We start from the raw sequence: 15,565 nt of genomic DNA on the forward strand, positions 1-15,565 counted from the left end.
GTTCTGGAACACAAAATTCAAATCTTATCACATCAAAAAATAAAAATAAATTTATGTGGCTGCAGACTGCGCTCGCACTTTGAATGCGCAGATGAGGCCTGTGGGCCATTTTGTCATAAGGGCTGGGTAGCGTTACGCACTCATTTGTGAGACGTTTAGTCACGCAGCCAGGAAAACATCCGGGAGATGCGAACGGTACTGCTGCTGCGGATGGGTTGCACTGTGACTAATTATCCTGCGATGCAAACAGACCTCGACTTGGCATGCATGGATTTGTATAATAAAAACAGAAATGCGTCAATGATAGTTTCAGGGTATAGTTTATTATTCGTTTTTATTACAGCTCCTAATTGTCAGAGGCACTCTGCTTGAGGGTGCATAGCTGTCTAAGGCACAAGGCCTTCGTGCATAAACGTTTTCTTCATAACAGTGGTATCCAAAAGCACGCTCGAAACAACCTATAGATATGCAGTACAAATTCCTGCAAAATACAGTACCATAACAGTATTTTTATTGATTCAAGGTTCTTCTGTAATTAGAAAGAGTGTTGCAGCTGAAATGCACCTTGGCACGAACCATATATTTCCTTTTTTGTATTATTTATAAGGGCAGTGTGGTTTACAGGAGTTGCATTGCTGTGTAAGCAAAGAGCAAAACACAAATACAACACAAATCTAAAGATAGTTTCACAATGAACCAATCAAACATTCATAAATTCACACAAAAATCATTGTGGGACACATGGAAGATTTGTCATTTTGCAGTTAACACGATGATGATAAGGAGAAAAAAAACAAAACAAGCATGCAACACTCAGCACCTTCATCTAGTAGGAATTCACACAGAAAATGAACAAACCACCAATATCTTCATTTAAAATGTCTTCATATCAATTACATCAACAGAATAGTAATACAACCCTTAGTATTCCAGCAGTTTCTCACAATTACCATAGAAAAATAAGTAAAATTGACACAAACAAATCTTCTGGAAGCTCAGAGTTGGTCCATATCACAAGTGGAGTGTGCATGTGTGCCTTCTTGTTTGCCTACACAGCTTCTCTGTGTGGGTTGACAATGTTTCATGCGAGGGAAAGGGATGACTACGATTCCAGTGCAGCCCAGCGCTCCAGTCTGAAATGGGAGACCGAAAGGTTGTACGACACGTCTGTGGACACAGTGGCTGTGTTCTTTGTACTATGAGAGGTATTGGGGAGATTTCAGGTGAGGGTTGCAGCAGTGAACATCCTTCATCACCAACCAGACTCAGTAGCACCCATCTTTCCAGGATTCATCTGATATTTTGGTCATGCCCAAAGACCTGCCAATAAAAAAAATAAGTTAGTCTTCATTTACAGAAGAAGCATAAAAACAAATGCTATCCTTAAAAAGGAAACTTTTTTTAATTTTCTAACATTCCTTAACAGCTTTATATTTAAGAACTCACCTCCTGGAGGGCTGTGAAAGTTTACTCCTTGTAGATGCCTGTCCTCGGCCCACGCCAGCCCGCCCCGCCCCAGTGGAGGCTCTCCCAGGTATGTAGGCTCCACCATTGGCAGAGCCTGGGGACTGGACCCTGCGGCCCCCTCCTGCGGGCGCTGTTTGGACAACGGGCAGACCTCTTGAAGGCTGACGACCAGCTGCCATGGAGCCCACAGGAGTGACGGCTTTAACTGGAGTGCGCAGGGAGAGAGGTGACTGGCCACTGCTACGCATTCGACTACAAGCCATACCTTGAGGGAAGAAAGGCACAGTGGTATAATAGAATTACGACCAGCTATTTCACTCATACAGGCCGTGTAAATATAAGTATAAAGTATAAGTAAATATATAAAAAATAAATATGCTGTGGTTGAAATCCAAACCCCATTGGTGGTGTGTAGGAGTTGTAGGAAAGCCTGAGAAGAGAAAGATGGAGCAAAGTAGTGGACTAATGATGTAGCAGGTGATTGAATGGAGAGTTACCTGTACATCACTTGAAGGATGTCAGGGAGGATGAGTGGTGAGGGAAGGAGTAGGGCTCCTATAAACAGTCGTAACCCTTTATAGTAGGAGTTTGTTGTAAGGGTCAGCAGACTGTTAGGGTTAGATTAATACATCAGTTTTGATATATCTGACCAATATGTGCTTTTTGTGTCAAGTTGCTTTTTCAGCATTTATTTTTTTGTTGTTCTTTTTTTATGTTTTTAAAACATTTTGCTCTCTCATGGATTTTCTTTTGTTTGTTACTGGATGATACTTTTTGGTGGAAATGTAGCAAATGCACATGCCTTCAGACAACTTTTATTTAGTTTTCTTCTGTTTAAGTTCCCTGGTAAACCAAAAACATTTCGGTTTCTACATTCATTGTCACTCCCCAAAGCTAAATGCATATATCAGAATCCAAGAATTACTTGAAAAGTAAATTAACCCAGGGACATGGTTTTGAACAGCTCACCTTTGACTTAATTGCTTTTATATGACGGATGTTAAGCTACCATGTGTAAAGTAAATCACCTCCGCTGTGCTGGTGTAGATCCATATGCTATCTAGAGTTTGCTTAGGGAATTTGCACTTACCCATATCAGATGAGAGGAAATGCCATGTTAACACAATGCCATAAAATAGCTGGGTGTGTTCAGATAAATTCTAACCAGGCTGTGTGGTTTTGTCCATGTTGGTTGTTCTTTTGGTACATTGCAATCAATAAAAAGTCACAAAAACACTTAAAAGCAACTTTTAAAAAAGTAATGTTAACTACACAATCCAGTCATTTTGTGTGTTTCTTGGCACATTCTTGTCATCTGTAGATCAGTGGACTAATGTCAAACCATTGCTAGAAGATGTAACAAGTCACCCATATCTGTGTCCCTGTGCAAGATTTAAGGAAAATGGGAGCCCATTTACATTAATAAACCCTTACTCCACAGCGCTAGTTGTGGACAAAAATTACACAGTGTACCTTTAAGAAGAATTGTCCTAAATATTGATCAAACCTGTGGTTCATGCAGAGGATCGAGGATGTAAGGTGGTAGGATAAGTGACACCACAAAGGGCTATATGCAAGGCAAATGCAGGTGCCATTGTATTAGTGGACTGGTGAGGACCAGGTGAAGAGGGGAGGGTTACCTGTGGAGGGGGAGTGAGTCAGATGGGACATGCGGTTGCCAGAGCTCTGGAGGTTAGCCTCCATGCTGCGGCTGTTTCTGACTGCTTCCAGGGAACGTAGGCTGGTGCGGGGGGCCAGATTAGGCATGCTGTGCCTCAACTCTTCTGGAACCACACATACATAACACATTTACAACAACAGCATGTGTATCATCACAGCTTTGGTACAACAACAATCTCTGTGATGGTCACTTGGATCTTCTTTGAGACCTAGCGATGTTTAAGTGTTGACTTATTACTTGCAACAGCATACCTTCACTCTTGGCAAATTTCAGCAGCTCTGCACTGGGGCCCTGAAGAGATCGTCTGGGTGCTCTTGTGCGTGGGGCCCCGAGTCGGCTGCTGTATTCCTGACCGTGGTTGGAGGTGGAGGGAGACAGGCACCTGGGTGAGCCTAAGGGTGAGGGTGTGAAGCGATGTCGTCGTTGGGGCATGGAGCAGAACTCATCCTCTTCGTCCTCCAGGCTGTAGCTGTCGAATTCTTGATCGCTGTAGGTGCCACCCCGGCGCAGGGACTGAAGAGAGGCCGTGGAACTGCGGCGCGATGCAGATGCTGAGCTGGAAGCATAATCCTGCCTCAGACCTGACACCAAAAATATAAAGTTAGAAAGGAAACTGCATATACCATACAGGGAGCGATGCAAATACACTTGCATGCATGTACAGATTCATATAAAAGCTTCAAAATATCTTTCTGATCTGCAGAAGTGTAAGAAAATGTTTGCTGTAAGGCTGACTATGCTGGTTCTAGTCTCTATCATCATCAGCTGTCCTAAGTAGTAGTAAACAATGGCATGTAATGTCCAGCACACCATGTAAACAACACCTCTACTTACTCTCTTCCTGCAGGCGAGCCATGATCTGCACATCAGTGAGATCCTGCAGCTTGTAGCCCATAGAGATTGAGTCATCTGATGTGCTGAGCTCGCTGTCTATGGAGGACTGCGAGCTCAGGGCTGAATGCATGGTTGTGACACCTGCTGTAAAAACACAGTGGGATACCTGTTACAACAAGCTGCACCTCACACTTAAAAGATAACAATGATAACACAGTAATTTCCACTTCTGCTCAGGAGAATTACTTCAAATTCACAAGTAAAAGCTGGAACAGAAATATTTACCAAGTGGTCTAAACAAATAAAGGCCAGGCAACCAGTATTATAATGGCTTCCGGACTTTCAAGATTAGAAAGAACAACGGCGCTGCACACTCATTTGAAACGCTAAAATACATATTTTGATTTGTTATTTTCAAAAATAATCCTTTTGCATGGATTATCTGTACAAATAAGCAAGGATAGATTTTTGCCTCCGTTGTGCATAACAATGGTGCCAGGTTTAAACCAAGCAGAAGAATGAAAAGTCAATATGTTCTAATGGCCAGCAGGGGGCAACCTCACTGGCTGCAAAAGGCAGTCAAATAGCATGAAAGTCAATGAAAAAAATACCCTACTGTTCACTTGATTTATTACTTCAGTGAATATTTTCCTTATTAGTTTATGGTCTCAATCACTAGTCTCAAGTCTAACTGATGCACCTTGCCAACCGAGGTAGCTAGTGCTTCTGTTAACTCATAACTTGGTGTCTCCTGAAGCTCCAACCTCCTGTTAAAATATATTCACATCTGGTTCCAAAAAAAACCAAGATGGCACCAATAGTCCACAAACCAACGGGTGTTGTCACAGTGAATACGTGTTCTTCTCTTAGTCTTTGGTTTAAACCTGACACTCCACAGCCACGGGAAAATCTATCAACTACTTTTCAAACCAAATTTGATATGAGGCCTAAGTGCTGTCCCTTTCACGAGATAGGGGACATAAATATGACAGATTTTAGGCCATTGGCAATGTGGTAACTGAACCCATTACAAAGGATTTGATGCCAACGGGATCTGTTAGACTCTGCTTACTAGAGAACAAGAACTGATTGATCAGGTTCATACAGTTTATTATTGCCTCAAGGCAATTAAGCTGAGTACCAGACCACAGCGTCGATTAAAAAAGTTTTATTTTATTTTTGGAACTCTTTGAGAACAGAAGCTCAATCAGTCACAATCTGCTGGAGGTGTGTGAGGTATAACTCACTCCACCTCAGGTCACATAGTGTTGCTTGTATCAGGACAAACTCATCATTAAGTTAAATATTGACCAGGTGGATACACATTTTACACAAGTTTTCAGGCTGACCGAGACAATATTCAAGATTTATTGTAAAGAAGTTGTTGAATAACGATTGCATGTGCTCAACTTAAAATAACACGCCTCTCTACTCTGACTTCACTTGTCCAGCAGCAGTAGTCTAGAAACGACTGTCTGCTGATGATGCCCAGGAAAGCTGTATGCAAAGTTCCCCTGCCAGGCCTGTCTGCCTGACACAGCCCTAACTCTCAAACAGAGACAAATAGGAAATGACAACATCATCCAGGGGCAATTGGTTATGTAAAAAAAAAAGTCTGGGATTAGATTGGGTCACCGCCCACAAGCCAAGCATTTACAAGTTCATGCAGAGATTGGTTATTTACAGGGTATTCATAACAACATCAGCACTGTTGGTCTCTGCACAGTGACGGGCCAGGTGTGTGAGGAATAACATAAGTGCAAAAAAACTGTAATATTCACCACAAAGTCAAGATCACAAGAATTATACATTGCACACAGGTTAGCAATGCCTTCAATATACCAGTATTTTCATCCCCTGAAGTGCAAACCACATATACTTACATAATTACTGACCATCTCCCAAAATATACCAGTGTTACAGCTGTGTTTTTCTGTCTGCCAGGGACACATTCTTTTCCATTTATTTTCAATACAACAATCATAGAAAAGCCATCATGTTCTGTACAGACAAATAATCATAGATAATATTGTGTCTGTTAAAAGTAACATAACAATAATAATAATAATAATAATAATAATAATGTGGCCGAATTTTAAAAATGCTTGGCAGGAAAATCCGTTGAATTTAGCAAAGTAATAAAATAAATGGTAAATGATGGCTGCCTGGTAGATGACTTATCAATTTAGAAAACTTAAATTAAGTTGTTTTTTTTAAATGGTCAATAGCAATGTGAAGTATATGTGACACAGTAAGTAAGTAAATTGGGCAACACATGCAAAAATGCTAGAATAGTCTTTAAAAATTACCATTCAGATCCCAGAGGGGACACATTTTTGATGCATTAGTGCACACACAGATCAACTGACCTACATCCTTCCAATAACTGACGTCAATCCCACTGTTGAGTGTTGAGCAGAAAATAAGGAGCACAGTGTGTTAATGTCATGCCATACCTGAGCTGCCACAGGTTAGTAGGGATTTGTTAGTTGATTTGTGGTACCCAGGAGAGATCAGGCCTGAGCCTGCCGAGCCTGCCTCTGCTGATGGGCTACTGTACATGTTCCTCCACCGAGATGCTGCAGGGGACAGGAGAGGAGAGATTAGATATTCTCAGAGAAGATTATACACACTTTAAACAGGGATGACATGAAGAGAGAGCTTTCAAAGAATATCATACATCACAACAATATGGTTGGGAACAATGTAAATGATATTAAGGGGCCCATTTTAAATGGAATGCAGGTTTTGGGTGCCAACTTCCACTTGCTATTTTGGTTCTCGTAGTCGCAGCAGTGCAAAGGGCCAAAGGACAGGGTGAATATGAATATAGATAGGAGGGTGTGGTGATTAATAAATACAGTCAGCGGTCACAACAGCTGAGCCATCAACCATGAAACATGACAACAACAGCTCCACAGATGAAGGGTGGGGCCTCCAGGAAATGATGCTGTTGTCTGGACACAAAGCGCCACAATGTGAACACAGAGGACCATAACTCTCCAGCCAGAGGCACATGGCGGGGCTAGTTTAACAGCTATTATGTTAGATACAAATAATATTTGTGAAAGTGTTTGGTGATGGAGTTAATGTTATTGCACAAATCTTACACTAAAATTGAGAATTGTACTGAGTTTCCTGTTGCAAATGATTACATCACATAAAAAACAGTAATTTGATGTCTCCCATATTCTGACAGAAAATAGCAGTTCAGTCTGATTTGTGTAGAAGTGTGTGGTTATTTTGCAGCAGCCTGGTGTCATTTTCATGTGGTTCAGTGAAGGTAAGCACAATGCGATCTCCAGTCATATCCCTTTAAAGCCAACATGGAACAAGTTTTTTTTCCAGTTTGCACACATTATTTTGTTCGGAGCACTCTGACCAAAAATTAATTGGTTCAGAACCTGAGAAGCTGTTTCCCAGCTGGAACAGAAAAAAAGTTGGTTTACACTGATCAAAAATACAACCTGTGAAGATATTAGTGGTCATGTCATATTCTACAGCAGGGGTGGGTAATTAATTTTCCAACGGGGCAATGGGATACTGCGAAGGTTGCAGAGGGTCGGACCAATACTGAACATAATTAATATTAATATCATTGCTTTATTAAATGCAGTAAATACATGGTTTTGAGCTGCTACTGGTAAGAATACATTATGATAAGACTATGTTAATGTGGAGTAAGTCAAATACAGCAGTAAAGAAAAGTAAAAACTCCAATTATTATCTCACTTTTCCATTTTTTTAAAACACAAAATACAATAAAATCAAAACAAATAAAATGAAATATAGTGTTTTTGAGGTTTTCGGTTCTTTTTTTTCTTATTTAGTGAAAAAAGGTTACGTCTGCCTTGCGCTTGATTGTCTTGTTAAAAAGTCACCATTCCATGTCAACTTTTTCTTTTTTTACTGTGAGACGCCAAGGTTACTCTGTTTTATTTGTGGAACGCATTTCTGTGCAGGTGCTTGTGCATGCACGCACATATGTGAAATGCTTTTAAATAAAGAATAAAAATAAAACATTGTTGGAAAAGCATGCTGTGGTATCATTAATTGTTGTGGTAATCAACATGATCTGCCATCTTGGCTATTGCCGTTGTACATTTTGCAATGCTCTCCATTGATGACACATCCTTGATTACAATGGTTTTGTAGGGTTTTTTTTGTTTTTAAAACTGGTGGAAACATGGGCTGGTTTCAAAACACCACCAAGGTTTCAAGAATACTCAACAAAACTGTCTCAAGAGCCAAAGCTAATAGAAAAGGGGTGTCAGAGGCTGCACATTTATCAACATATGTGCCTGCAGATGCTGCAGGGATTACATAAACTGAAGGAGAAACGTTTTAATACAGTATAAACCTGCTGTATCTACAGTAATACACAATAAGTTGACAGTTTGGTGATCAGTGTGTGCTTGTGTGAGATTATTTTCACATCCACCTGCTTTGAGAACAAACCCTGTATACAAACCTTTATTTTACGCAACATATTTTGTTGTTTTTACTTATTTAATCACCTTTACTACTAACCCCATAGTCTGTACAGCAACAGGCAGTTTCATGGCTCGGTGCTGCCGTTTTAAAAAAAAGAGAGCTGACCCAGGGGGGAAGGTAATCCAACCCAGCCTGTGACTTCATGTAGTCATTCAGCCCCGGTGTGAATAGCTCTGTTGTTGAGTGTGCAGGAAGTAGGAGCTGCGAGCGGGGTAAATAATATATGGAGCCTGTTGGATCAGACACAAACTTCTGTCTGCACGTAGAGACGCACACACCATGTGCTGTGAGCGTTCTGGCTTTGTCATACAACTAAAACACACACAGATCTGTGCACATGCACAATGGAGCTGAGCAGTAAATAAGAAAGCAGCCCATTCACAGAGGGAGGTAAGACTGTCTCCCTGTGCTGAATTAGGTGCCTTAATCTTGATTTAGGCCAACCACCTCTGAGGCACATGTGACTCAAAGACCTTCAGATACAAAAATGTGTTTCTTATTTTGAAAGCTGTTGCTGCTTAGCATTTCTAATGGACTGACAGATCAATATTCTCAGCGAAAGCATTAAAATGTGGAGGGGGAAATACTTTTGTTCAGACATTTACAAATTTAATGTAAGAATGTATGTATGTGTTTTACATACTCTGGTCCAAGCGGTTGATCAGGGTCCGACAAGCTATTTCTGTCTCTGGGCTGCGATGGTCAAGAGCCTGCCGACACCACTTCAATGGAGACTCTGGGCCTTGATCTGCTACTTGCTTTTTTGGAGACACATACAACCTGTAGAGAAGAAGAAACTGTTGCTAAGGGAACCAGAGGCAATGACAAGACATGAAGGGGATTGGGAGAGTAATACATAGATGAGAAAACTGTGGTAGGGAAAAGGCAGCTTAGGGGCTGAAGAAGTAAGCCTAATCTACTTTTTATTAAACATGCTTGTCAAAAGCGCCAGTAACTACCGAGCAAAAGATTTGAATAAACACAGGCTGGAGATTATCGAGAACCATTGGCCTGTACGGTATGCACTTAATAGTACTGAGCATGCCATGCACAGTAAGAATGTTTCTCACAATGTTCAACATAGGCGTGACTGAGCCCAGGCAGAATTAATGCCCGATCACTGAAAAGGACAAAGTGAAGCAACAAAGATCCCACATCAAACAAACAATCAAACTGTTGAGTGAATGATGTAATTAGATCAAACAGTAAGTAATGCATCTGTGAACATCCTCATGACCGCTTCAACCCAGTTCTCAAACATTACTGCTGAGATAAACACCCACATGTGTCTCATCTACATCTGCCTAACACATGAAGCTCATCCTGTAATGACGAAAGGCCACACTTGGACTAAATCTGAAAACACATGCAATTTATATTTGTAGTGTTATATTTGGAAACAGCTGTGCATTTAACTTCCACAGACATAACCTATTACATTTAAACACTCAGCCACAGTGTGTTTTTATCTGAGACCAACACTTGGACTTGGTGTTTCCGATGCCCCCTCTGAGACGTGTCCAATGTTGCCCCAGTGACAGCAAACAGCCATTTAGTTCACCACAAGCTTTGAACTGGCGGTCACATGGGCTGATCCTCCGAGTCGGATACACAAAAGGCCCGGACGGACTGGTTCTGGACCAATCAACTACAAATCATCTTCCCATTGGGCAAACACAAAAGGACTCATTTCCCACTGGAATGAGCAACAATACATAGAGCAATATTCAGGTCACATCCTGCCAGAGAGCACAGCTTCTGTGTGTGTGTGTGTATGTGTGTGAGCAGGAGCTGCCTTTTTCACACACAGTCCTTGTGTTTGATGTGGAATAAAGATGCGCGTTCTGGTTGAGTTTCGGTCACAGGTTAGCACCTGGCTGTTGCCATTCATGCAAGGCACAGGTTTGAAAACATAGGTCCATTTGCATAACTGCTAAAAAAAAAAAAAACAGGTCAGAATTATTAAAAACCTACCTCTAAAATAATAATTAGGCCTATCTGACATAAGGACAGCACCATTTGTGGATTAAGTCGACATCAATACATCAATATCTGTATAAACCTGTACTTTTGCAGTAATAATTTCAAATGAAGCTTATAGTAATCTAATACTTTATACGAAAACGGTTGTTCCTTGCATTATATAAGCAAGCGGTGTCATGTCACCATAGCCAGGAGCAGTATCACTGAAGCAGGTTAGATGCCTTTTCTCGACGCAAAAAAAATTAAATGCAAATTCAGGGTTATTCTGCGTGACTGTTAGTGAGAGGAGCGTACAGCTGCAAGTTCAAAGGTTTGGATTTTAGGTCAGTGTGTGTGTCTAATCTAATAGGCCTGAGACCCCGTTTGTTGAGTCATTTTCAAAAAGGTCCAACAGGAAAATGGCTATAATTTGAAAACATGATGAACATTCACATGGCAATTGACTAGTGGGAGTAAAACATTGCCTGTCTAGTCTAATCCAATCTGAGAACTATAATTTAGAGTGTAGATACTCTGCCACTGACACTTTTTTCTCATGTACAGATTTTATCCAAAGAATATATATATATATTTTTTTTTAAAACACAAGACAACCTGCAGTTGTTCTCCAGTGTTTCTGACCGTGTGGCCGTCTGGTCACACAGGGGGGCCCTCTGATCACATGCTGAGCAATCTCACCCAAAGCAGTTTAGCCATGCGGCTGCATTCAGCCCAGAGCAGATCAGATTATGTCGTAGTTGGATTACTGGATGTTTTGGCTATGATAACCTCACAAAGCACATATGGTATGGCTAATGATGTGAAACTGAAAATAAGTCGTGAATGGTCTGGCTGTTAAGCTGCTGGAGTAGCCATCAGGGACACAATATGCTACCTGTTTTAGGCACAGCATAAACAAACATGTCTAGACTGAACTGTGGCATTAAAATTAAAATGGATTATTAGTTATTAATCCTCTATCATTGGTCCTTTTGGGTCATTATATTCTGTCAATCAATTTGGAGGAAATGAGCAAAGTTCAACTTTTCTAAAACAAACCTTGTTTTTTCAAGCTTCGACCTGAGCTGCATTCAGAAATGAACTCATGCAGATGGCTTAGTTGACCTTTAGTCCATTGTATAACACGGTTTAGTGGATGTTGAGCTATGCCGGGTTAACAATAATGGCAATTATTAGTATAATAATGTCTGAAATAACATTTCTCCTTGAAACACTGCAACAAAACACCTTGACAGGTGTAGGACTGAAAGTTAAAAAAATTATCTATTAATCTGCTGATTTTTTTCTTGATTAGCTGAATAGTTGATTGGTGTATAAAATGTCAGAAAATAGTGAAAGATGTCAATCCCAGATTCTCAAAGTCCAAGGTGATGTCTATAATAAATGTCTTGCTTCATCAGTGCAAAAGCCAAAGTTATTAAATTTGATATGATATAAATCTCCATACTTCAGGGGTGAAAACAGCATTTTCTCCTATACTTGCATGAAAAATAACATCAATTGATTATCAAACTAGTAGGTGATTACTTTTACATCGAATGGCTACTTGCTTAGTCGAATAATCATTGCATCTTCAGACAGGAGTGAATAAAAAAAAGCTTTGTGTTCACACTAACCTGTCAAACAGGTCAAACAGGCAGATGGGTCGCACCTGTTATGTACCTAGGTCAGTGAGCTCAGAGTGAAGTTTAAGAGACAACAACTCTCATTTTTGTATTCACATCAACTACCTATGAGCTTATTCACTCCAGCTGCCTGCCCTTTCATTTACCATCTCCTCATCTTCACTCCATTGTCATTCTTCTATCTTTTTTCTCCATCACTTATCATTTTCTCCAAATGACAGTATTATAGTAAATAGTTAGTAGTTGAAATGCTTGCCCACAGTTAAGCAAAGCTTTGTCTATGCAATAAAATATTCTCCTTGATCCTGTGGATGAGGGAGGAAAATGCAGTTTCTTTCTCGGCCATGTAGTTAGTCTAATTTTAAATCCAAATAACCTATGCTGCAGTTCAGTGCACAGTCACTTCCTGTGGGGGATCAACACACTTTTAAATCAGAGGTTAAGATGAAAAAGCACAAGTGACTCATCTGGCTGAAGGGGATCTTCTACCTATACACGGGCCAATGTAAAATGCAGACTTAATCTGTGGCATTGCTGTGGCCTGTGTTGCTGAAAACTAACTTCCCTGAAGGCAACTCATATATACATGCTAGATGTTTCACTTGTTTTCTCTCTCACATCTGCTAATGTTGAGATGTGGCCCACTGATTTGTCCAGAAATGCCCTAACCTAAACAAGTGTAATAAAAAGGAGGCTATCAAAGTATAAGTTAACAGAGATAATAAAACATACCAACTGTCGTCATCCTCTACTTCTGCACACTCATCCTCCAAATCTAGGACATCCACCTCATCCAGTGCAGTTTGGTCCACCCCTGAGTCGCTCTCTGCAAGTGTCTCTGACTCATAACTTTCTTGAGAGGGGCTCTCTGGGGTCTGGGACTGCCCTGCGCCGTTGCTGCAGGTCAAGGTGAGAAAGCCTCCACATGGACCATGATCCTCCTCATCTACCTCTTCTTCATCATCATCCTCTTCCTCCAGCCTGTTGGCCACTGGCAGAGGAGACATGTCTTCACCACTGCTGCTGCCCTGAGTGGGTGACAGCTCAAAGTCTGTGCTGCCCAGCTTGTCGCTGTGCTCCAATCTGAGGTGGGAGTTGGTCACCTCGTCACAAGTCAGTCTCTCGTTGATATTGCCAGCAGCTGTGAGGTTGCTGTTGCTGCTGGCCCCTCTGTGAATGATAGTCTTGCTCCCTCTGTTGCGCAGGGTCTCATTCTGGACCTCCAACCTACGAACAAGCTCCTGCAGCTTTCGGACCTCCTCAAGCTCCACCCCTGCCAGGTCCTGATCCACCTCTTCCTTCTCCTCACACCCGGGCTCGGAGCTCTCCATGAGGCCAGTTGGACTGCCATTGTCAGCCTGGGGGACCACGCTGGCACTGTCCGGGACCACCATGCTCCTGCTCTATTGGGAACAGTTATAGTAGAAAGTAAAGTTATAACTTACATGATGACAATACAAAGCAGTATACATATAAACGCGTTTGCACAAGCTTGATTGAACTACTAAGCTCACGTTATGTTGCTAACTAAGTCATTACTGAATGGACACTACCAGTAATACAACAGCAATTCAACACATGGTAACAACAGTATTCAATAAACACCATTAAACATATTCAACAATAATATTTATAGCTAGTTCAGTCACATGCAAAGCTTTGGGTCATAGTCGTATAAAATACTCCTGGCATCAATGCACTACGTGTACATAAACTAGCCGATTACAGCTAACAACCACCAGTATTTACATGACGCCGATCACTTTTATCTGGTCGTAACGTTGCTAACTCTGCAGACGTAATTACCGCTGCAAGAAGCTAGCAACAAGGAGATGATGTACACCATTAAATCTACGTGCAAGCTGTGAGGCTGCAGCAATGTTACTGTAGTATAATAAGTCAAACGTGTATATTTTTAGCATTGGTAATTGTTAGCTCGGCTAGCATGCTAACAGCAAAACAACCTTACCGGTGAGTGAGCCGTGTTGTCCCAGTTGTCTCAGCGAGCTGGTAACTGAGCTTACCGCCACTCAGAGCTCAAACTCCACGGAGGACCAGCGACCGCATGAATGAAGCAGCTAATTACAACTATCTGAAACGGTCCTCCGCTAGATATTGATTGTCAATGTGCCAGAATAAACCTCATTTAGCTAGTCCATGTTTTCTTTTTGCTCTGGCATCACTGGTAGCGTCCATCATATCGCTCACTGCTAACTAGCTTGTTGATGGACTTTAGTTAGCCCAGTGAACAGACCTGCAGCAGCAGCGGCTCTCGCCCCTCCCCCTATGGGGTTTTCTCTGTTATTTGGCGCCTCGTATGGGAGAGATGTGGTACTGCAACAACATCTTTTTGTAATCTATATTGCAGCCATTGGGTGTCGCTGTTTACACAATGATGCTATTAGACACACACATTAAAAACTGAAATGAGTTCCTGGATAATACTTGAGTTGACTAAAAAAATGCTTTAAATTAAGTTTAAATTTCAAGTTTTATTAATAATTTGTAGGTTGACATAGGGTCAACAATACAATATAAATTATTATGACAAGAGAACAGACCAGCTAAGCAATGAAAGCAAGTCATATACAAAATAAGTGTGACAGTTTCTCTAGCAGTAATGCAAAAAATGGAATGAAGTTTATCATATGACCCAATGGAATGAGGTAAATAGATAGATGATAATAAAGCACTGTGTGCATTCATGAAAAAGAGTAATATGTGTGTTTCAATACTAGCAATCAGGTTGTAGCTCATTCAATAGTAAATTGAGCAAACAGCAGGTAAGCAGGTATGTGATGTGATATATGAATTAAGGAGCCTGATGGCCTGGTGATAAAAACAGTCCTTAAGTCTGGCAGTCCGTGCAGTCATGCTCCTGTAGCATCTGCCAGACTGTAACAACAACAACAACTTGTGAGCTACGTGGCTGTGCTACATTTTGACTCTGTGTACCTTCCGCATGCAGTGCTGATGAAAGATGTGCTAAGTGGCAGTGAGATATTTGCAGTTATGTGGTGTGCTACATCAGCCACTCTATAGTGATTTTTAGCTGTCCCAAAAAGAAAAAGCAAAAATGTAATATATGTCATTGATACCATAACACCAAAAAAAAAAGAATGATCCTCATTGTGGCCATTTGTATTTTAAAGTCTGTCAGATATTAGAGGTTGATGATCATGCCAGAAGTTCTAAGCTCAATGGGACCTACTGGGGGCCTGAAACTGCTACTTACAAACAGCTTACTTACAAATGGATGACTTCACTTTATCTGCACATACAAAAACTGCATGATAATAAAAGTGTGTTTAAAAAAATAGGAAGTTGTGGTGTGAATGAATGTAGCAAAACTGGTAATGATGAAGTTTGATAGAGAATGGAAGCCTACTCTGGCTACCTTTTGGAAAGGGGAAGTTAAGGAAGAAGTGATACTACTAAGAGTACCTGTAAAACTTGTTTTGCAAGAGAATAATCATGTGCA

General features: G+C 41.0%; 1 protein-coding gene across 2 annotated transcripts; it reads right to left on the minus strand.

The window, feature by feature from the left end:
* Positions 1-301: 301 nt before the first annotated feature.
* Positions 302-14,336, minus strand: zgc:66447 (SLAIN motif-containing protein-like). 2 transcript variants are annotated; one of them, XM_059346527.1, is made up of 9 exons: positions 14,054-14,336; positions 12,817-13,487; positions 9,120-9,256; positions 6,439-6,561; positions 3,983-4,123; positions 3,400-3,729; positions 3,108-3,251; positions 1,447-1,732; positions 302-1,320 (listed from the first exon to the last, which is right to left on the minus strand). In XM_059346527.1, exons 2-9 carry the CDS (start codon positions 13,476-13,478, stop codon positions 1,266-1,268), a joined length of 1,878 nt encoding a protein of 625 aa, XP_059202510.1. In that variant the 5' UTR covers positions 13,479-13,487; positions 14,054-14,336; the 3' UTR covers positions 302-1,265. The 2 variants fall into 2 exon arrangements, with proteins under 2 accessions (XP_059202510.1, XP_059202509.1); XM_059346526.1 differs by having other exon boundaries at positions 3,983-4,126.
* Positions 14,337-15,565: the final 1,229 nt, after the last annotated feature.

The sequence above is a fragment of the Centropristis striata genome, chromosome 12 (genome assembly GCF_030273125.1).
Source record: "Centropristis striata isolate RG_2023a ecotype Rhode Island chromosome 12, C.striata_1.0, whole genome shotgun sequence".
Lineage (NCBI taxonomy): Eukaryota > Metazoa > Chordata > Actinopteri > Perciformes > Serranidae > Centropristis > Centropristis striata.

Excerpts from the sequence above, each read along its gene's own strand:
- zgc:66447 (XM_059346526.1), bottom strand. The coding sequence starts at position 13,478 with ATGGTGGTCCCGGACAGTGCCAGCGTGGTCCCCCAGGCTGACAATGGC. Across the intron at positions 6,562-9,119 it reads GATCAACCGCTTGGACCAGA|CATCTCGGTGGAGGAACATG; the intron begins GTATGTAAAACA and ends TGTCCCCTGCAG. Across the intron at positions 3,252-3,399 it reads GAAATTTGCCAAGAGTGAAG|AAGAGTTGAGGCACAGCATG; the intron begins GTATGCTGTTGC and ends GTGTGGTTCCAG.